The sequence below is a fragment of the Lepisosteus platostomus genome, chromosome 18 (genome assembly GCF_059453375.1).
Source record: "Lepisosteus platostomus isolate fLepPlt1 chromosome 18, fLepPlt1.hap1, whole genome shotgun sequence".
Lineage (NCBI taxonomy): Eukaryota > Metazoa > Chordata > Actinopteri > Semionotiformes > Lepisosteidae > Lepisosteus > Lepisosteus platostomus.
In genome coordinates this window covers 10591205-10613852 of record NC_142628.1, presented here as the reverse complement: position 1 = coordinate 10613852, position 22648 = coordinate 10591205, and the positions used below count along the sequence as shown (strand labels likewise).

Here is a 22648-nt window from a genome sequence, read left to right as displayed (position 1 = left end):
TGACTGCTAATCAAAGCACATTTGGCCAGCTAATTTGAAGCCACAGTTGCATTGTTTTCTAAAGCTGTATAAAATAAATATGAAACCCTAAGTCATCTCAAGTACTGTACATTCGTCAGATTTCAAAAGGAAATGCAAGATCATCACTGGATGTATGTAAGACACTTAAGGCAAGACAAGGAGACTAAAAGCCCGACCAATATCTGAAAAAGTGAAACAAAGACCTCATTGAGACCTTGAAATTGCGTTCAAAGCTGAGAAGAAGCTGAGCAGCACAGGCACAGCTCTGCAACACAGTGCCTGTGGTGCATGTCTGACATGCTCTGACATACTGTACACTGCTAACTTAGAGGACAGGCTGCACTGACCAGTGGGTCTCCCTCCGCGTCACTCTGTGGGACTTGCTTGCTGGTGCAGCCCTCCCGGGCCACGGAGTAGCCGTCAAAGCCAACATCCTCCGGCCTCAGCTGCAGGAGAGGAGGCCACTCATGCTGCTGTGGGCTGGCAGCCCAGGGGTAGGTGTCCATGACCCATTTGGCAGGGTCTTCCCATGGTGCTCTTCTCCCATATAACTGTGAAACACAGAACAGACATCCACAACGCAGAGATCAAATGAGGAACATAAGATGCACGACACACAAACCAAAAGAGATCCAGAGACAGAAATATTGTTCCTTTTCTGTTCTAGACTGAACTGCTCAGTGCAGTGACATCTTTAGAAGAAGGTGAACCTTCCAAGTTGAAATGACATGTTTCCACCAGAAACGATAGAAAGATATTAGTATTGTGACACTTCAAAATATGGAAAGGGAGAATACCATGATCAGATAAGAATTTTTTAAAATAATATGCATCTATTGAAAATTCCATACAATTTATTTTAAATTAAATCCCATCTGTTCTTGTGCTGGGAGGTATACTGCTCGAAATTCTACTCAGACCTTTTCAACAATTATCCATTTCTCTGTAGCACCCACCTGCAAATAAGTTCTGCAGTTGCTTTAAGGAGAAATGTAGGACAGATTGTCCCAGCCTAGAAGGGTCTTTAGCTAGAACACACGGTTGATAGCCCTGCATTTTTTAAATGGGTCCATGGGATCTTTAATGACCAACCAGACTTGTCTGAAGGACTATACTCCTGCAGCACAATGTCCCCAAACATTATAACAAGGATTTGGTTTGGAAATTGTGGTTCAGGGGGAAGAGCTCCATCTACTGTTCCACCACTTGCAACAGCAACTTGGTTTTCCTTAGAGGTCTCACATCCCAGCACTGACTAGGCCCAGTTTTGCCCAACTACGGACAAGATCAAGTTATAAATGTGGTAATGTTTTGACCATATTGTTTGCAGGCTTGCCTGTTTCATGGAGTTTGCAACAATTTGGAAGAAATATATTTTAAAAGGTATAATTTTTGCATAATAAAGCCCTCAACTTGAGTCACAAAATGCTTTGACTATTTTATACTGCAAAGTTACAGAGAAGTAGCAGGAGTAAATGCCATGTCTTCAGACAAACTAGAAGAAATTTCAATTCAAGAATAAATGGATCTGATAGTAACCCATAACAGTCTATTGTAACCCCCATACTCAGTATCAACAGTAGCAATTGCAATCTTAAGAAATTGCTACATACATAATCAATCGTATTTGCAAAAATGCTAACTCGTAAAAAAGACTTTGGACTAGTCTTCTGGTCATGAAATTTGGGGTTTGTAAAGATTTATGGTTTATAAAACTACAAATGTAAGTGGAGAGTAAATATCTGAGCAGAAACACCTACCTGAAGGCCCTCTCTGACTGCCTCTAACATGTACGGTATTATAGAGTAGTTCCAAAGGTCAGTGAACCACACTCTCGAGCCATCCACGTCAATTGGGCACGAGAGGAAGAGTCTGGGACCTAAAGGAAAAGGTACGTTTTCATAAGCGTGCCAGTGAACCTGTATTTACATTGGTTGCAGACAAATTTTCACCCATAACGACGAACAGGAAAGTGCCTTTCTATGGCTGGGCACTTGTCGGCAGCAATCTGAGAAGCACCTTGCTCAAGGGCACAAGAGCAGTGTCCCTAGCCCAAGATCTGATCCCACAATATTTCTGATAGAAGTCCAAGGCAAAGATAGGTTGGTGCCAATCAGACATGGCCACAGGGGAAAACACTCCTACTGAAAACAACTATACTTAGAAGAGGCAACTGTTCAAGTAATGTACAAAGGCGCTATCGTGGACTTAAATGATTGTCACACTGATCCGATCTAGTACTTTTGGGTAGGTCTGTCAGGTAGGAAAATGTTCCCAAGACACCATGTTTGTTTGTTTGTATATTTTACAAATTTCATTTTTAATTTCTGCAGGACAGTTTCTTAAAGAAACAACTAATCTTTTTAGGTAAGCTTTAATACCTTTAAAGAAACATTTGAAAGTTCACTTAAGCTGCATAAATTTGCATCTGAACACGTGGAAGGCCGTGGAGACTTATAATTAATGCAAGATCTACAGATTTAGTCCATTGTTTCTCACCAATGGTGACGTCAGAGGAGCTGTGAGCTTCCAGGAACCTGTTGAGGTGGTGCCAGACTTTGGGAATCCAGTCGATGATTTTGACCAGTTCCATGTTTCTCATTCTGGTGCTTATTTCAGTCTCGATCAGCTTCCTCCTCAGGAAACGACCTAAGAACCCCTTCACAGGCTCCGTGTGATTGGCACATAGCACCCACCTGAGGATGAGATAAATGAACCACTTCATACACATAGCATTATTTTTTAATGATGAACAGAAAATACCAATCAGTAATGAGGTGCTTGTTTATATTCTAGCCCCTCAGTACATATGGTACACAGGTTTTGATATAACAGAATCGCAAAAATGACAAAACACTGCCCTCTAGTGGAAAAATGTGAGAGCTACATGCAGCTTTGTCTGCATTCTAATAACCCAAATGCAATGCATAGTAACCAATCAATGCTCTGAAAACTATACAAAACTATATTTTATTTTAAACTTAAAATAAAAGAAAATGGTACTTTTTGAATTTATGATTCTGAAATGCATCAAGCTTACACTTGAAAAAATACATATTACTTTTGACATGCACGTTGTCAGCTACACAGTTTAAAAATGTCTCTTATTAACATCAAATTGCGTAAAACACTGCTACTTTTGTGAAGTACCTGAAGTTATGGTGTAGCTGCAGATTAGGAGTTGATGATGTTGCTTGATTCATTGTCCCAATAATGTAGGGGCTATAAGAAAAAATGGGGAAAAAAACAAGTCTTACAAAGAATGACTCTCATGCACATTATTCTTTTATTGTTGTAGTTGAAACTCATTTCTTTTCTCTTTATGTACAATGAAATCTTGCACACCTACCTAACCAATGAAAGATCATTTGCCTTAGTCATTACTCGCAGACTCACCATTTGTGGTACTTGCAGTTGAGAAGCCCATTGAATATCTCTCCCAGGGAGCTGACATGGTGCAGGTTGTCCAGAATCACCACTAGAGGCATGTCTACTGCGTTGCTCTCACAGTTGCACTGGTCAGCCAGATTGGAAAGATACTGCCGCAGCTCCTACGAGGGCAAGGCCCACAAGACAAAAATGTTACTGAAACAGAAAACCGGCAGGTAGGGTATCTGGGAAATTTTCAGACATTTTTAAATTCCTGTCCTTGTTCTCAGCTCTTTTTGCAAAGTTTGACAATGTTAATAACAATACCGGTAAACTTTCCAGTTGTTATACCATGAAAGCAGAAGAAACCTTGCCAGTGCTAATGCATTTGGAGGATGCATAGGAGCTGACACAGAAAAAAGGTTTATCTACCAATGCTTTGCACGCAGCTTTAGGACAGTATGACTGCCTTTATTTGTATAAAGAAGGGTTTGATTGAGCTTCATACTTACCTTGCTGGACTTGTGATCCACATTGAAGGTAGCTATGACCCCATCAGTGAGCTCCCTGCGTTCTTTCAGCACCATGTACTCCGCCAGCCGATTGGCTAAGTAGGTCTTGCCAGTGCCACTGGGTCCAGAGAGGATGATGCGCCGGTGCTCCTGGAGCAGGGACACGTATCTCTGCAGCATGGGCTTGGGGATGAGCGTCTCGAAAACCAGGCAGTCCTGACTGTTCTCCGATATACCTGCGGCCAGCAACACCACACCACTCAGCACTTCGCCAACCTCCCCTCCAAGCCTGGCAGCATCTTTCTCCACAGGTTACTTAGGTCATTAAGAACATTCTCACCTTACAGGGGCTCTAATTCCTTAAATTGCATTGGTCGATTATCTCTTATATACCCCAATAACTGCTAATTAAGACAGCTTTCCAGCTCAGACTCCTGGAGACCAGTGAGAGAAAATGGTACTTTTCGAATTTATGATTCTGAAATGCAGAATCTTAAATCAGAGCATAAGTCAGAGCAGTTCACCTCCGGACACGCAGGAGGTTCAGTGTCGACCAGAGGCAAGGCCTGACTTACAGTATATCCACGCCTTCAGGCCTGCAGGTTCCCAGCAAGTCACAGGAGTTGAGCCAAATAGTCGAAAGCAGAGGAAGTCCTGGCTGACCTGTGCCCTACGCCAGTGAAGCTGTGCAGTCACAGGCGGCTGCAGACATGAGCCAGGCTCATAGACACCAGTATTCGCTGGGTCAGTCTGGAGCCTCTCTTGTTTCTTATTTGCTTTAGTTTTAAGGACTCCCCCCAAAAAAAATATTTATGTCCACATTCATTAACCATTTTTCGCAGAGCTACAGTAAGTTACCACTGGGTTTTTTACAAGTGAGAAAAGCACAATTTGAAAGTGCCAGATATGTCTTTTACAACGGGAGTTTGAGATTTGTTAACATAAGTCTGTTTTTGTGACATTATGAGTCTCCTTCACCCTTTTCAACAAAAGGGGTTTTAAAACTAAAGTGAAACTTTTACGAATTAGACCCCATATGCTGATAAATGTGATTCAATTTTCCTGCTTATTTGTTTCAAAAGAAGAATAATAACGTTAAAAATTCATTTAATGTGATCAGTTGTTTATATACAGTATATCTTGGTCTAGTCCAAGCTCAATGCAAAATGTAGCTGTCACAAAATGTGGTTTTGTTGATCAACACATTTAGCAATAGAAATTTAAGTAAACTGATAAATTTCCTAAAAGCGAATCTGCAACACTCTATCTTTCAGTATACTGTTACTTGTGTTCTATAGATAAGAAGCACTCCTAGCGATATTTTACACATACATATACCTACAGTATATTAAAACAGTCACATCACAGATACCCGAACAGGTGAAAATTCAAGGAAAAAAGTGTAAGCAGTCAACCACAGAGAAACATTTTAAAAGTAGTAAGGTAAAAGCACACTGGTGCCGGCACCTTTCAGGCTGACAGAGATGGTGTTGTTTTCTCCCACCAGGTAACCACAAGGGAGGAGCTCTGGGGTCTCAGCTCCGCTGGTGCAGTGGATATCTCCGATGCTGTATCCCAAAACACTGTCTGAATTCAAACCCAGCTGGCTTACTGGATCCACGTGGATGATATATTCCTAGGAAAATCAAAAGGGGATTTGTTCGACAACAAGATACAAGCGTGCTACCAGATCGACAGTAATGGATCATTTACACCTGGTCACAAAGCCACCAGCTGACTCCATAAGTTTAATTGGGCACTTCATTATGGACTCATTATGCCTCGTATTAGAAAATACAAAAGGTTTTTCTCTCATTACCTTGAAAAGGCGTCTGACAACACCATCCAGGACATCCCACTTGGTTTTTCCACTGACTCCAATGCAACCAATGAGAAAATGATGAGGTCTGCAATCCTAGCAGGGGGGAAAAGTTTCTTAAACTTAAACTGAACAGTGCTTAAAATAGAGGATATAGAATTTTCTCTAACTTCAGACTACAGATCATTTGCTCTTTTGGGCATTATGCCTTGAATCTGCGTTAACATTAAAAGCAGTGTAACTCACTTCTTTCCATTTAATGTCATTATCCAGGGTCACAACGATCTTCACATGACGGCCTTCTTTCCGAGATGAACCATCTCCATTGTCATCCAACAGCATGTCTATGGAGCCAAAGCAACAAATCAACATTTGGAAATCAGAACAGCCCTACTGTTTGCCCATACCTAACATTAACCTTACTTTAAAACCCATTCAGAATTGCTGTCTCATTTATTACTTTAACCCACACCATAATCTTAACCCTGAACAGGACCCAAATCAAGACCCAACCCTGTCATTAATCATACAATACTAATACCAACCACAACACAGTCCTGACTGTAGACCAACCTTAACTCTACAATATTAATTCATGCCGAATCGTAGTCCAAGCTTTACCCTAACCCTAGCTTTTGCTACATGGCTGCCAACCATGTGTGAATTTGATAGCCTTTAATCTTCTTTGCCTGTAAAATAAGACACTATTTATTTCCAAGAATGGTACCGTAGGAATGATGTACAATGCTGAAAAAATAAATAAAATAAAGTTCTGTGAATGTTGTGGGTTTCCAATATTATCCGTGCGAGAGAATATTTTCCGAGAGAAGTGTATGAGTGGACTCACCCAGGCTGGTGGACTCCGTGAGGCTCAGGCTGTGCTGGGAGAGACCCACTGACTGCCGAGAGGACGAGGAGATGGAGACTTGGGAAGCAGCCCTGCTGCAGCTCCCCTGGCTCTCCGACTTCAGTCGATCATTCTCAGCCTTTAGCTTTTCGATTTCAACCTGCAGAAAGTACAAACAGGGGGACTCAGATGTCTTTCTTCTTCCAATTTAGAATTGTCAAATATAACATACCCCATTTTTGGACTCAGAAGTTGTGTTTTTCATGTCCGGGCTCTCACCCATGAGCCCTGTGACTGCTCACTCTCTGACTGATGGGAAGTCTACGAAGTGGCCACAGGAATCACTGTCTTGCCAAGCTCCGAGAGCGAGCCCTGGCCAACTAATTCCACTTGACCAATAATGTTCTGCTTGGAGAATCTGGTCATAGTCGGCTAGTAACGTGACCCAGGCTTGAACCCATAATTTCTGGATCATAGAACACATGCGTGGGAGTGCTTTTACTGGTTGAGCTACCCAGACACCTTTACATTAGACTGTATATGGGAGTATGCACATGATTGTAATGCCCTGCAGTTTGCCATGTTGGAGCAACCCATCATAAAAAGTCCAGCAAAATCTAAACTGGATTAATAAGTAATCTTGAATAAAATAGATGACTGAAAGAAAAGGTTGAATTGATTTCACGATAAAAACATCAGGCATCAAAAAAAGTTATACTTTAGAAGGTTGTGATGTGTACACGATGAAGGAAGCATAGATATCACTTGATTAATTTCACATTCATTTACATGGCTAAATTAGTTCATTGAGAATTTCACCAGCATTAGGATCCTAATCCAAAAGAGCGTTATGAATATCAGGAGACAGCTTTTATATTTTTAATTACAAAATAAAATTACATTTTTGGATGTAAGTATCTTGATAAATCTATGACTTTGGCCAATGACTACTGAGGCAGATTGTTTTTGTCTGGGAACTGAAAGGACATGACCTGGCTGTAATATTCAATTTTAGAGCAAATGGTCCTTGAAATGGCCAATTCCCTTACCAGCGCCCGTACCCACTAGTGCCAGAGCCCCAGGCCTCACCTGCATTCTGTTCATGGCCTCTCGCAGCTGGTCCAGCTGATGGGCTGAGCTGAGGGCCTCCAGCCGGATGTCAGTCAGTTTCATCTCTTTGTCCCTGAGCTCGCTGCGCAGCTGCATGATGGTCTCAGCCTCGCTGTCTGTGCACTCCGATATCCTGCCGGGGAGAACAGAGTAGGAAATATACCAGGACAATCATACCCAGCTCTTTGCTTCCTCAACCCCAGGGACAAGGAGCGAGAAATTAAACTTCCAAGTTGAAACTATTTAAAACCAACTTAGAATTCTACATAACTCGCATAATTAAAAAAGGGCTAGTGCATAAACTTTGGGGGTGGAAATGTAATTCATGCATTTACATAGAAGCAAGATTTTTTTATTTGTAAGACCAACACATACAGAATATCAAGTAATATTAAGCAGGCTATACATCTTGTACGTGATTTTACAGACATGATTATTTTAAGTGACAAAGCAATGTGCCCAGAAAAAGTGGGTTTTGGCTGAAAAACACTGTATAACACAGAGGCTTGATTGTTAGGGTATGTGGGAAAAGGAGCAAGAGAACTGATTTTCTCTCAGAGAAGCAACCATTTGCTAATTGTCATGTCTTTGGTAACATTTCAATTCACTGGCCAAGCCAAAAAAAGCTCTTTGAATTTAAATATATTTGGATGTGTCTTTCCCTCAAACAGCAGGCTACAGCAGGAATGTGAAGACCAATCTGAAAAACTCGTTACTGAGAGAAGTGGAAAACAGGAGAGGTGTGTTACGCACAGGGAGTTGGAGTGGGAATTCCTCAAGATGGGGGTGGATGAAGTGGAGCCGTTGTGAGGGAGTTTGGGAGAAGAGGGCAGGGAGGAGTCAGTCATCTCCTCGATGTCGGAGTGGGAGGAAGCAGACTTGGGCGATTTCTTCTTGCTGAACGCTTGCTTGAAAGAGCTTCTCAACTGCAAGAACAGAAGAATGACAAACATGATCTATTGTACAGCTTTAAAAAACAAAATGCGCACAAGGTTTCACCAAACAAAACTTTTTTGGGAAAAGGAAAAGGAAGGAAGAGGAAAAAAAGTGACTTTATCACATAAAGTGATTCGGACTTGCTTATCTGTGACTTTGTTAAATAATCTGACCCGTATAACTCATGTCATCTTCACCACCACCCAAAAGGTGTACTACTGATCTTCTTGCTCCATATATAAAGGTGAAGTTCCAAGCAGTCCTCAAGCAATGACCTTGATTTTCTCAGCCATCAGATTTTGCTGAACATCAAATGAACACTGAATGTTCATACACAAAAACAAATCTGAGAGCAAAAGAGACAATAAAGGTCTCCCCTTCTGACACCCTAGAACGGACACACAGAGCTGTGTATGAACCAGGACAACATTTGCTTAGAATGGATAGAGTCACTTTTGAGTAAACCGAGAGAAACAGTTAGGTTAAGTGCATGTCTCATGTTTCAGAAAAAGAGTGGGAGCTGGGTTAGTATCCTATAGGCATTAGGTTAGCCGGGTTTAGCAGTTTGCAAGAACATACAATCTTACCTCATAGACCTGCCATATGAAGCGCAAGCACAAAGAAAAACAGGAAAGAAAAACAAATAACAAATAAAAAATCAGTTTTGGGTATAGCTACTGGCTATTTGTGGTTGGCTGTACATGAATTTGTTTTATTGGTATCCTGAGCTGAATGGTCAAAGTACACCAATCAGCCATATTTTATATTATTCTGAAGATATTCATCTAAAGCAAAATCTTGAAAAGTAAGTAAAATGAAATCTGGTTGTAAATGTAATTAAGTGATTTGCATATAGCACCTCAATTCAGAACCACATACACACTAATTTACCCCACCGTGTGATTCAGACCCCTGAAATTGCTTTTATTTATTGTACATGAAATGGATGTTCTAAAAGAATTTCATATGGATGTGACAACACGCACTGGGTTCATCCCCAAACTCTTTTTTTCCAGCATCTTCTTGACTTCACCTTTGAGGTGGCAGCCATATCACAAATTACCATGATTCAGAAAGAATCACACCATTACTTTTGGGTGCCACTCAGCAGTGGTTATGTAAGGCCAGGGGCACTCAAGAGCTTCAGCTGGGTGGGAGATTCTGAGGCAAGGGGTCTCCATGAACCTTGACACACTGGATTCGTCAACCTGCTTTTTCTGGGAGTCTGACACAGTGGTTCACAAACACCACGGTTGGGCTTTTTCTCACTGCCTCCAGAGGTACCTCTGAGCCAGTTTTTGTTATCCCAAATATTATAAATCAACATCTTATCCTAAACATATGATTCAATGTATAATGCTCTCCTCGTTCTTTTCCTCAGCCATCAAGCCAATTCATAATATTAAAATCTCCTTCTTCTTTTGTTGAAATCAGCTTTTGATTCATGGCAGGATACAGCCATTAATTAGTGAAAAAAAGATGCTAAACAGATTGGCTTGCTTCAGGGTTTCTCTGTGTCGATGCTTGGGTTATGTGACACAGTGCTGTGACACTTCACATTTTGATGTACAATAAATAGAAATGCAACACCGGTCCCTGGCCGAAAACAAAAGGTGGGGCAATGATAGCAGGAGCTGTGGTACAGTATGTACAGGTAGCTTCACGTTTATCCAATAAGGCTAAATCAATAGAAAATGGCTTTAACTTTACTCCCTCTGGACTTCAAAACTTATTTCAAGCCATGATTCTAGTCAAAATCTATGCAAAAGACTAGACTGGGAAAGAGATCTGTAAGGTTGGTAAAACAATTTGAATAGGTTTCAAATTTGAAATGTTAGCTTTATAATTCTGCACACTGTCCAATTCTTTAAGTCCAAGTGACTTCTAACCTATTTCTAAACACGGCAGGCTAAACCATAGCTAATAAGCAGCTAAGTTTGATTTTCACTGTGCGTCTTCAAAGCTCACTAGAACTGATCAAATTTGCGCACTGGCAACAAAACAGGATGAGTCATCCTTTCACCTCATTTATGTTACTTCTTCGGCCATCTCCGAGTCAATTACCAATCTGACAATAGTTTGGAGTGACTTTGAAAATGTAATACCATTTCAAAATGGTATTACAGTGGCCAGTGGGAAAAAAATCCCATGAAAAAAAGAAGTAGAAAACTGTGGCATACTGTAGTTTGTTGCCAATATGCACAGCCATTGTAGTATCATCACAACACACTACTGTCTTTAATACACTACGGGTCTCTCTAGTGCATATCCAATATTCACCTTTCCTCCAGTGCAGGACACAGTCTATTGATGTAATAGGTAGAAACAAATATATTATTATTACATCACAGGCTCTTACTTGAAGGCACAAAATGAAAAGAAAACCACACTAAAATCTTTACCAGACACTGAATGCACCACACATTAGTATAGATCAGCACAGCGGTATACAAAACCCATATTCACCTGTCCTCCAGCACAAGAAACCGTCTTTGGATGTAATGAGGAGAAATAAATCAATGAGACCAAGCACACCGTCATGCAATAAGAAAACCTTCAAATAATAACAGCAACCCTATGAAAATAATGCCTAGTAAGTAGAGGGTCTATAGGTAGATTCTTGCATACATAATGGCAATATGTAGCAGGGATGCATCCAGTCACTGCACTGCGATAGACAAACGTAGTTAAAAAAAAAGAAAGATCCCACTGCTGTTCGCAGTTCAGTGAAAGAGCTTGAACACCAAGCTCCTCCGTATAAACGCATTTGCGTGGCCCGCCGAGGGGGCCGACTCAGCAGTGTCTTAACCCGGTGACACAGCTTCTCAAACGTTTCGTTTTCCTGGTCAGAAAGCGGCGAAAGTGAACCCACCCAGTTCTTCTTCTTCTTCTTCTTGGCGTCCAGCTCCACGTTGCTGCCCACGCTGGAGTGGCTGGTGGCGCTGGTGATGCTGGAGACGCTGTCGGAGGAGTGCTGCCGGCGGATGCGCAAGTCCGCCTGCTGGGGGGCGCCGTTGCCAGCCGCTGAAAGGCCACAAGAGAGGCGGGACCCATCAGCAAAACACGTCCGCAAAACCTTTCATTCATTTTCTCTTTAGGTGGTCACAGCAATAAAAACCAGTAGTAACACCAAATAACAATGGAACAAGTAAGATATATTTGACATATTTGTTCAATATACAGTAATACACACCAGAAAAGACTGTGGTCCAGCACCCACCTCTTAACATCTACCAGAAAGATGTTATTTCTTCCGCTTCTTAATATGATCTTACAGTATATCAAAACTCTTCTTAACTGTATGACTTTATTTTAAAGAGGTCAATGGCATTGAGATAGACACCACAAACAACACAGGGGTTGTAATCTGTGTCTACTGTTAATTGAAATTAATAAGAGAAAAATGTACATGCGTTTAAATTTATTTCATTGATAGCTTGTAGATCATAAGATCATAAAAAGGTGCAAGACAAGAGGAGGGCATTCAACTGCTTGCAGCTTGCAGTTTAATGATCTGTGAATCTTGAAGGAACCAGGAGATCTGGCTTCAACTCACAGCCCGGTTAGCTTGTCTTGTCTTAGAATATTAACTTAGCTATCGAATGTGCTCTCATTAGGAGATGTTATAGCAGTGTTGCCAATCGCTTATTACAACAGCAATACTGAGAGATGGAGCTGTGGGTTCTCACCTTTACATGTGAGCTCCGGGGTGTTTATAACTCCATTGATAGCAGCCTGGGCAGCAGCATTCTGCTTCTTCAGGTACTCAATAGTTTTCCGTAGCTCATTGAGTTCTGAATCCTGCATATAAACACAGTTTGACATCAGAATTTGATTACTTTCTTTCCACGGAGTAGCCTTCTTCCTTGTGGAGCTACCCCATTGGGATTGATGTAAAATGTCTAGAGGAAACTGGGGTGAAAAGGTCCAAGAACAGTGGATTTTTCTTTTTTTGTACTTTACTTTTCAGTGTGGAATTAACCTCTGCTTGATAAATGAATACATAACTGAGCTGGGCACACTGTCCCCTCACCTTCTGTTCTGCTGTCATAGTCAGACTCTGGAGTCTAATGGTCATGTTTCCAAGACTCTGTTCAAAGGCTGCTACAAGATGAGCCTGTAGAGAAAGAAAACCCAGGAAAAGAGTTAATTTTCCCCGATTATCAAACCAAGGCTCCAGAGCCAAAACGTTGTGTTACTTTTCTTCCCTTTTCAGCATGGAATAAACTTTTACTTGTTCTTATAATATTTTTGCTTAGCAATTGCAGTGTCTTACAATTTTGGCAAGAGTTCACATCAGGCTACGTGATATGTGAATACAGCTCAGAATCTGGATTCATGCCCGCCTGGGCACCTCCCCAGCCTGTCTCTATAATACTTGCAGTATTGAAATAAAACTCACAATGAGGCCCACACAAACCCCTTAAACCTACAATGCCAAAAGCACAAATACTGAAAGAAGATCTCTTGTGCATTATTCGGCTGGGAGAGCCTGGCAGACAGGCAACCTGTGACATCATGCTGAGAAAAGAGAAACTGCCAGTACATGTAGGTTGAAGTGCAGCCAGGATATGGTCAATTTGCTGTATCAAATAAGTTCTACGCCTTCAAAAGCACATCACTTTACCTTGAAGATATGGTACACACAGACCACTGCAGATGACTTAGAGCGTAAGAAGAAAATTTAGTTCAGCTACTAACCACATTATTCAAAGTGGAGTGTTACTAATCTCTTGCTCTTGTAATATTTATATCATTTCTCTTTGGTAATATTCAATATTCATTGTATTATTCAGAACATAAAACATGTTTTAGCTCCAAATTAGTTATTTTTCAACAATGACTACTGCAATATTATTTTCCTCCCCAATTACTAAGTTATGAAAAAATAATGCGTCATCTTCATATATACAGTATATAAATCAGTTTCTGCTTTAAAGACCTGGCAATATTTAAATTGATTTTACTCTTCTTCCTGTCAAAACCTGAAGATAAGAGTGCTTGTGTAAAACCTTTTTCCAGCAGTAGGTTGCCCACCAGTTGACATTGCTTAATACTGAAATAGTTAATTGGAAAAAAACAACTTCTAATAACAAGCATATTATCTTAACATAACTGTTATCATAAATCATTACATTATGGAATGTAATTAAAAAAAATACTTTGACAGTTTAATAATTAAAATGTTTCATAATGTAGTCTATGCAAATGGTTTGTACTTACTTATAGTTTTTTGCACTAAAGAATCTCTTAGAAATGTGTAATGCAGTCAGTACAGAGAAAAAATGCAGTAACCACAAACCGTACTATGAACACCTAAAAAATACACATAAAACATTAATTTCAAAACAAACCTCAATGTCTTTTTTTCCTTCCAGTCTAGATAAAATATTCTGATAGCAATTTTTTCACTTTCCAGCTTTATTTAAGCACCACATGAGCAAACATCTAACAGAAAAAGTTAAGTTTCTGTATCCAGAAATGTATATTAATCAAGTCTGTGCCACCTTAAAATGTATGCAATTTTCTTAAACTCAAAGGAAAACTCGACATGGCTAATTATAAGCTCCCTCTGCACGATCACAAACAGCTTAAATCAAACTTATGAAAAGTGAGCCTCAAATTAGACCTTTTTTTGGCCAGTTCACTCCCACCTCCTTGAGTCGGCAAGCCAGGTGTACCAGTGATGGGACTGATAGGTCTGACACTATTTCTAAATAACCCTTCTCTGAAATCAGCAAACATGAAAGAACAAGACACGGCAGTTGCAGATATTTTCCCGACTTATGCTGTACAAGACAGCAGAACACAGAAATGAAGCATGCGATGATACTATCAAGAGTCCGTGCGTCACACACATGTGATAAGACAAAGTAGAGGCACAGTGAGTTGTTGAGGATTTCCCCACAGCAAAACTGATCCATGTAAGATGAGATTGTATTAACAGTCTCACACCCCATTCTTCAGATCATTTCCTCAAAGTTAATAATATTCTCAGAACCGAATACTTTTTATCTTAATGGAATTCCGCTACAGCACTGGCAGGTGATCCTGTGCTACACCTACTGTAAGTAGCAACCTAGAGAGAGTAAGACCTGAGTAACTCTGAGCAAGCTCACTAATTTAAAGAACCTGCATTCTGCACTGAAAACATGTAATTCAGCAGAAAATCCTGAAAGGGGAAAAGCTTTGGGTAAGAACACAAGACCTTTCAGGAATTTCATACAGAATAAATATAGGCAAAGCATGCAGGCGAGAGGAAGTCCCATTTTATCAACAATCCCAGAAGACAAGAAAAGAAAAGTAAGCATGTCCACGGACAGAATAATATAAAAGTTGCACCTCTTGAATTTATTAAAACTTTTAATGCTTTATCTACAACTACAAAACTTTTACAGTTTTGTTCTGTTTATATTTTAGTATTTTTAGATGAAATTTAACTTCTAAACAGTTTGCACTTTGTCATTTAATGAGAATTAACTCTTGAAAACACAAGCAGAAAGGTTAAAAAGGAAGAGAATTTCCAGGAAGGGAATGGCTAATGAAAAAAATGAGACTGACAACTAACATAATAAGTTATCTTTGACATATAAACTTTCATCTCTTTTTTTAAAAAAAATAAGTGAAAAATAAATGCAGTGACAAGTTTTGCTTACAATTAACGTCAGCCCCCTGGACATTTGAACTAAAACCAGGAATGCTTATTCATTTCTATTTAAAACAAATGGGCCACAGTCTCCAATAAATTGCAGTCTTTTGGAAATTTTAACTTGAGTTCATTAACATGCCAATGATTTTGAAAAAAAGCAGTTAAGGACAGCTTGAACTCAGAAGCCCTGTCTGGTATAAGAGCCTGAAGAAATGGATTATTGCGTAATGAGAACAGTCATCGCAGAAACAAACACTGAAAAACACCCTAATCAGGGAAATCAGCAGTTCATAACCTGTTGTCGAAGACAAGTAAGAACAATGGATTCTCTGACACTGCTCTGCGTGCTGGGGAGACAGTCTACTGACACTTTGAAACCTCTCTTTGTTTCTTAAGTGATCCAAAAACATCATTCTTAATATCTGAACAGCAGTATCAGGAAAACAATTTACTCATCAACAAAGAAGACAAATCCTTCACATGAAAACACTCCATGACAAGCATGTCTGTTTTTTGGCATCAACAATGCACATAAAAACAAGATCTGAACTCTCCTGGTGTAAGCCGACTGCCTACTTCGTGAAACTGTAAAAAGTAAAAGAGCATCTACATACAGTATAATGAAACACAATAATATGCATTACCTATTAGAATTGTAAAGGAAATCAAACATGGCTAAACAAGACCTTTTAGCACATTAGTTATTTTTGTAAAACATCTTGTAGCAATAGTCTACTTCATGTAGTTGGCTGCAGAAAACCCTTTCTTATCCCAAATAGACATTCAGCCCCCAGCCCCCTTTTCTGTGTCTCCACTGGCCCATATAAAAACATACCAGGCCTTATCACACTCATACAACACACATCAGGTTATGTGCTGAAAGGACAACAGTGCCATGTCACACCTTCTTATGTTACCTTTAAAAACCTTCACGGTAGCTTAAACAATTTCCCCCTCTCGCATTTTGCCATTCTCACCCTTGTTGCTAAAAGACATGGCTGTGTAGGTGTTGTTATTCTTGTGTTCAGTCACACAAAACTACTGAACTGACGTCAAATCTTATCTAAACACTGTGAGCATAAAGGCATTTAAAGTTATATTACATTAAGAAAATAAACAGGCATCGAACTACGGTGGATTTTTCTGTGCCATGATGTCTTATCCTATAAATCTTTACACCTAGGCACCTGTTTTGTGGAAACTCCCACACTGGCAATCCTTGTAACCCAAACAATATCTGCAAAGAGCTATAAGAGCCATAAACTGCCTTAACCACAACGTTTTACAAAACAAACTGTCTAGTATATTTAACTTTAGAACACTTCAGAACTTTAAGAAAATGTTACTAACACAAAACACTTCCATAACTTTTATGTATTTAGTATTTCATAACCTTCAGGTTAATAAACCTTTACTAACCATCTATTAATATTGGAGGCAATTAAAGAGTCAGATGTTACACTGTTTCCATTTGCTCCATTATCAGGCATGAATTTTAAAAAAGGTGTGTTTTTGTCCTGATTTAATAAATTGTAAGCAAGTGAAGCATCGAGATCTTTGACTGAAGACGTTTCTTCAATAGTCTTCAGTAGCCAGTAGCCAATTTAGCCACTCACTTTGTGTTCTTTTTATCTTTTTTAGAAATCATGCTGGCAGCTATCCAAACCAAGAAAGCTTCCTGTCAGTTTTTTTATACGTCTTTTTATTGTAAAAAAAAAACTCTTTCATATACAATACAGGTACATATTATCAATCCACACTTTAACAATAAAGGACATAAAACCTCAAGTAAAGATTCCTGCTTCATCTTCAAAAAAACAGATCTTTTTACCACAAACCATGCAAGTCTGTTCAGGTTTCAGCCTATCTTTTATTAAACGTCTGAATAAGTGTTCAGCAATACTTGTCTTTGGAGGCTTGGAAAGGTAGAAAAAAGCAGTTCAACACAAAAAATCTAGGAAACCACTGTAGAATTAATTATTTAAGGTTCCAAGTTCCAGGGAAAAAAGCACCAAAATCCTGACTACCTCTCAAGATTGACATTTTGTAGTCAAAACATTTAATGTCCAGACATCACATTTAAAACCTTATGCTGCTTCTTTGTGTTTATGTTGTTTCTTAATGGCAGTAATTAATTGTTTGCAAGCCTTTGTGAATTTTATTATTAACCACTTGTTTCTTTCCAAGGCAGCACAGGTTTTTTTGACAATTGAAAGAAAAATGAAGAAACCAGCAGATGTTTGATTATCTCTTTAAGTACCACAAGCCAAAACTGTAATAAAAATAAATACATTTGTAATGGTTTTTTTTTGTAGGGGTCCTTTACACTTACGTTTGCACTTAGCTGCGTGGTAAGAGCTGACACTTTCTCCTGGGAAGCATCGAGTTCTCTTCGAAGCTTGCGGATCTAAATAAAAGCATCAGCAACAAAAAAAAACATGAACTTTGGCGATTCTTGTTCAGAAACCACACAACTTCAAACGGTTCTCTCCTGTTACAGAGGCAGGGAGTAAAGGTAATGTAGAAGCAAAATCAGGATTTCCTTACCTCCGACTGTGACTTTTCTTCAGGCTAGAAAAAGCAAAAGAGAACAAAAACTTTAATTACATGGATTACAAGAAAAAAAAATATTTACATTTATGGAGCTAAACCTGTTTGCCAATGTTTTCTGAGACGGATCGTGATGGTTTGGAAAAACAGATCAAACAGATAACATTTCCACTTTGGGGCAAAGGATCACAGAAATCATCAATCTCATTTGTACCTTCGTACCTGCCAAGGCACAGAGTTTGTCTGCACCGTCCGTATCTCAAAGTAATATCTACATTTTGTTCAAATGCAAATAGCTCCTATGTTCTGGCTCTTAGGCTCTTTGGTAATTCATCTGAAAAGACATCACTGACATACAGTATGGCTCAAGGCAAGAAGTACACTGGGAGATTTATGGCTTATGGTTGGATTCCCAGAGTATCCTATCACCAATGTGGCTCTGCACCGCACGTTTCATGACAAATGTTTATTTTTTATTGCAGGTGTCCTCCATCTTATTTACAGGAAATGTGCCTAAAAAAACATTACCTGTTATTTAGATGGACTACCAGAGCAACCTGGTACAAGACTAAACACTGCTAATGAAATAACTACCAAGAGTCATACGCAAATACTTATCGGATAAATTAATGCATTACAATTCACCATTAGGCCTGTTTGTGTATAAGTAGTTTTGCAGAACAGGCCCTTTATACATCTACACATTTCAACAGCTCTTATTATATTATGTAGTTTAAAAATGCATTGTTTTAGCTAATGCTTTCCAATGTCTGGCAATGTTTCCACAGCAATTGCCAGGCAAATGGTAACAGACATAATACCTGCTATAGTTACAGTATTATCCAAACAAAAAGAGATTTTACCTTTGTTATGATTGTTAGGCTATTATTTTTACTGTTGCTGCTTTTTTAAACAGATGACATAACTCTTATGTAGTAACATTTACTTCATACAAAAGCCTCTCTATTGGATTCTATTTTTGACAACAATGGGTGGCTGGATGACTGACAATCCCTCATCTGTCAACTAATCGCCCTAACAAAACCTGTTCATCCCTGGGCCTTCTGTCAAATAATTTTAAAGTGCCCCTTCTAAAAACAGAATGCATTTATACCTCTTTTTTTTGTAAACATGGAAATCTTCCTATTTCTGTATAACCTATACAGAACATACACGTTCTGTACAAGTATATACTATACAAGTATATTCACATTGTAAATATATGCATATAGAATTAATTCATTTACATCTTCTATGTCATTGGACACTCATCCTATGAAGAGATAGATAACAAGCCTAATAAATTAATTCCTGTCACGTACAGGATTAAAATACTTACTGTATGTGTTCTGCTCTATATCTGAAACAAACTCAGCAGTAGTATAATTGACATAATGACAACTAAACTTGCCTCACATAACGCATTAGTTCATAACTTTATTTCAACTACATTGTGTCAATGATTATGTCTGCAACTGTATATTGTTGAGTGAGACAGGCAGACATAGACCCGCAAAAGATAAAGTTTTCCGAGTTCAGTAGACTTGCAAATTTGTGCTATGAAATAATGTCTAGTGATGGATGATGAAACTAAGTCTGAACACTGAACTTAGCCCGATTACAATCACATCCATTAAATATTGAAGGAATATATGTTTTTGAAAGACCACTCAGAACAGCAAGAAGTTTCTTTTACTTGCAATTAATACTATTCTGACTTACTAAACACCTGATCATTCTGCTTTCATTTTTTTCAAATAGAATAATGCAAGCAGTTTTGGAATTGAAATAACTGACAAAAACAGCCAGTTGGAGGAGATCCTTGGATCAATTTGCTGCTAAAAGCCAAATGAGATACTGTAGATGGGCTGAGCGGACTCCCAGCTTTTTAAACACTTGTTTTCATATAGATACTGTAAGTGCAGTATTGGCCAAAAGCTTATTGAAACTTTAAATCACAAAAATGTACATTTCTAGGTATTAACAAGTCTCCTGAAAATAATCATTTTTTAAGATTAGTGGTTGCAGAAATACTGACATTCAGATTGGCTGCTTGTGTGATAGACTTTCATCTATCCTGGATACCCGATAACTACATATTGGTTTATGGAACTGTGTTGAGTGGCCTCTGTTGTGCCTTTTGCTGCTTTTGAATTGCTTGGGTTTTGTAGAAACTTTGTACAGTACCGTGTTCCTTATTCTCCTGTGATATCCCTCAATTTTTTCGCTCTATCACCAAGCCTTTGTTTTGGACAGAAATGAACTTCTTTGGCTTGTGAGCAAGGTTCCCTCTAATTTTTAATGGCCTGCGTGTGCAAAAATTTCAAGTCGTACAAATTTTTCCCCCGGTGACAAAAACTTGTGCACACTAAATTGAGTGTATGTAAAATTGTAAATTATTTTTTGTTAATATAGTCATCCTCATAGAAGTATAGAGATCCAAAAGACCAGGACAGCGATTCAACGAGCCCAGTCATGGAGACTGAGTGTCGAGCGAGCATGAGCAGTGAGGTACGAGACTATGAGAGCAGAGATATCGATGATCGAGTAGCAATAATAATGCACATAGCCATGTTGGGCCTCTCGCAGACAGTCTTATGTGGTCAATTTAGCACGCGATCGTGTTGGTTTTATCATCATATTTTTTTGGAATTTAATTTTTTGTGAGCAGTTCAATTTCCTATGTGTGCTAATTTCATTACCTGTTTTCCTTGGTGGGAACATTGCTTATGAAGTCTTTTTATAATGACTAACTCGTTTTATGTCAACACTTTTTAAACAGGGTTAAAATGAAAGAACTGGGTACATACTGTATTGCAATTGAAAATAAATTGAAATTGGAAAATTGAAAATAAAACTGTTTACACTGATTTCTATTTGCGTTTACATACTGAAAACAGGTACCCATAGTACATAATAACATTTAACATTTAAAAAAAAAATTAACATCACTGATCCTGCCTATTAAGGATAAATGTAACCCACCCCCATAAAAAAGGATGATGATAGTCAAGGATTCCCTGAGAGTGACTATTTCTAATTAAGAAAACCTTGGCATGCAGAAAAACATACAGTACAAGAAATCAAACAGCCTAAACAATGTAAAAGCAATGAACCACCTTACTGCGTAGCTCAGGTATTTCGTGAGTTGCAAATTCTAGATTGCAAAGCAGAAGTCTCCCTACCGTGTGATCAAAGGGCTTCAAAGTCCCTGTGAAGGATATGGTTGCCATCATTGTGAGCCTGGCTGTGATTTCATTCTCCCTGTCTTGCTTTAAAAGGCATCACAGCTATTTGCCTCACAGGGTCAGGTTCTGCCACACCTGACCAACACTGGCATTGTGAAAACACAGAAGTGCTCGCCCTTAATACACCGCCAGCGAACGCGCTGCCGGCCCCACAGCTATTCGAGTCATCGTCTCAGGTTTACATGGGAGGGACTTCAGGAGAAGAGCTCCATGTGTTCCTGTTTCACTGAGCCGCTGGCACCACACGTTTCCGTGCGTGCAATGGTGAAAACTTTCTACCGCACGAATGCAAATTCGTTTGATAGTGGCTTTCGCTATCAACAATCATTCCCCCATTTCGGGGGCAGTAGCACTGTTAGTTAATGGAATCAAAAGGAAATCTGCAGAGAAAACAGACTTGAAAAAAACTGAAAACGGAGGAACACGCTCTAGCTACTAGAAATGTTTGCCTTTGTTTGCTTTGCCTCATGTTGCTACAGGTCTAGTGCTGTTTTTGTCTTAAAAGAAGTGAGGCATGTACAACACAGCCAGCTTAACTAAAGATCAGATTATACTCCCCCTGTTCCAAATCACCTGTATAATAATTCTCTCGTCCACTGCCTGTGGAAGAGTTCCTAGCCAAGAGCAGCAAACTGCTCATTCCATAATGTCTGTGCTAGGAGAAAACTCAGTGGGCTATTTACACACCGTCACCTTCAGTACCTACAGCCATACATTATTCATGAAAACACAAGTATCAACTTCTATACAGGAACAGACTAAGTTAAAATAAAGTTATTAATTTTATTAAATATTAATTTGTCAGTGACCCACGTACAGTATAAAGTTAACTGAACATGTATTCATTCTAGTAAGCAGTAGTTAATATGTTCAAGTGAACGAATTTAAGACACGGGATTCCAATGTTTTACTATGCGTGTGAAGCTCTCAGGGCGACTTGGAGTTGATCTTGCAAGAGAAGAGTAGTATGTGAATACCATAATGCCAATCAGTATCAAATGTTCCAGAACATTTCATCTGGATCAAAAATGGCAATGTAAACGTGCCACATGGGTCAAATTGGTGTCTTAACCTTACACACAGCAGATTCATTAAGGATGCTGCACAAACCAAGTTAACTCTCAGCCTCAAGAGGCTCACTTCACTGACACTTACTGTAGAGTAGATAGAGGAGGTACTGGAGACAAGAGACAGTGAAGAGCCATGAACTGGGGGAAGAAAGAACACAGTTTTAAGAATTGCAATGCAGGATAAAAATGATGTTAATACAAAAAAGGCCACATGCTTATTGGGTAGTTGTAGAAAATGCCAGCATTTTTTCTCAGATTTAATGTAAAGTGTTTATTTGAAAGCAACATGAGATAAAAGTCCAATATTATAATTATTATTCATCACTCATCACATCACTGAATATAATATTCTGTAATATAATAATATAATATTCGGGGTTTTTTTAATGCATCTAAGCATATTTAGAGAATCATTTGCATTTTCTAAGTGTCATTTTATGGTATAATACAGTTGCCAAGAAACAGAAGAAGCAGATCCAAATTTGACAAACACAAACACATGGAGCAATTATCTTGT

General features: G+C 39.0%; 1 protein-coding gene across 10 annotated transcripts in view; it reads right to left on the bottom strand.

The window, feature by feature from the left end:
- Positions 1 to 22648, bottom strand: part of LOC148645645 (neuron navigator 2-like) — a 222482-nt gene that overhangs the window by 3010 nt on the left and 196824 nt on the right. For all 10 annotated transcript variants that reach the window (XM_088611776.1, XM_088611782.1, XM_088611780.1 and 7 more), the window contains 18 exons: positions 22217 to 22269; positions 17811 to 17834; positions 17596 to 17670; positions 12648 to 12731; positions 12304 to 12415; positions 11487 to 11638; positions 8432 to 8604; positions 7658 to 7811; positions 6569 to 6728; positions 5968 to 6065; positions 5722 to 5817; positions 5370 to 5538; positions 3903 to 4138; positions 3418 to 3572; positions 3172 to 3243; positions 2521 to 2717; positions 1782 to 1900; positions 369 to 572 (listed from right to left, as the gene is read on the bottom strand). In XM_088611776.1, the coding sequence (XP_088467902.1) occupies positions 369 to 572; positions 1782 to 1900; positions 2521 to 2717; positions 3172 to 3243; positions 3418 to 3572; positions 3903 to 4138; positions 5370 to 5538; positions 5722 to 5817; positions 5968 to 6065; positions 6569 to 6728; positions 7658 to 7811; positions 8432 to 8604; positions 11487 to 11638; positions 12304 to 12415; positions 12648 to 12731; positions 17596 to 17670; positions 17811 to 17834; positions 22217 to 22269 (2333 nt within the window). The remainder of the gene's footprint in view (positions 1 to 368; positions 573 to 1781; positions 1901 to 2520; positions 2718 to 3171; positions 3244 to 3417; positions 3573 to 3902; positions 4139 to 5369; positions 5539 to 5721; positions 5818 to 5967; positions 6066 to 6568; positions 6729 to 7657; positions 7812 to 8431; positions 8605 to 11486; positions 11639 to 12303; positions 12416 to 12647; positions 12732 to 17595; positions 17671 to 17810; positions 17835 to 22216; positions 22270 to 22648) is intronic.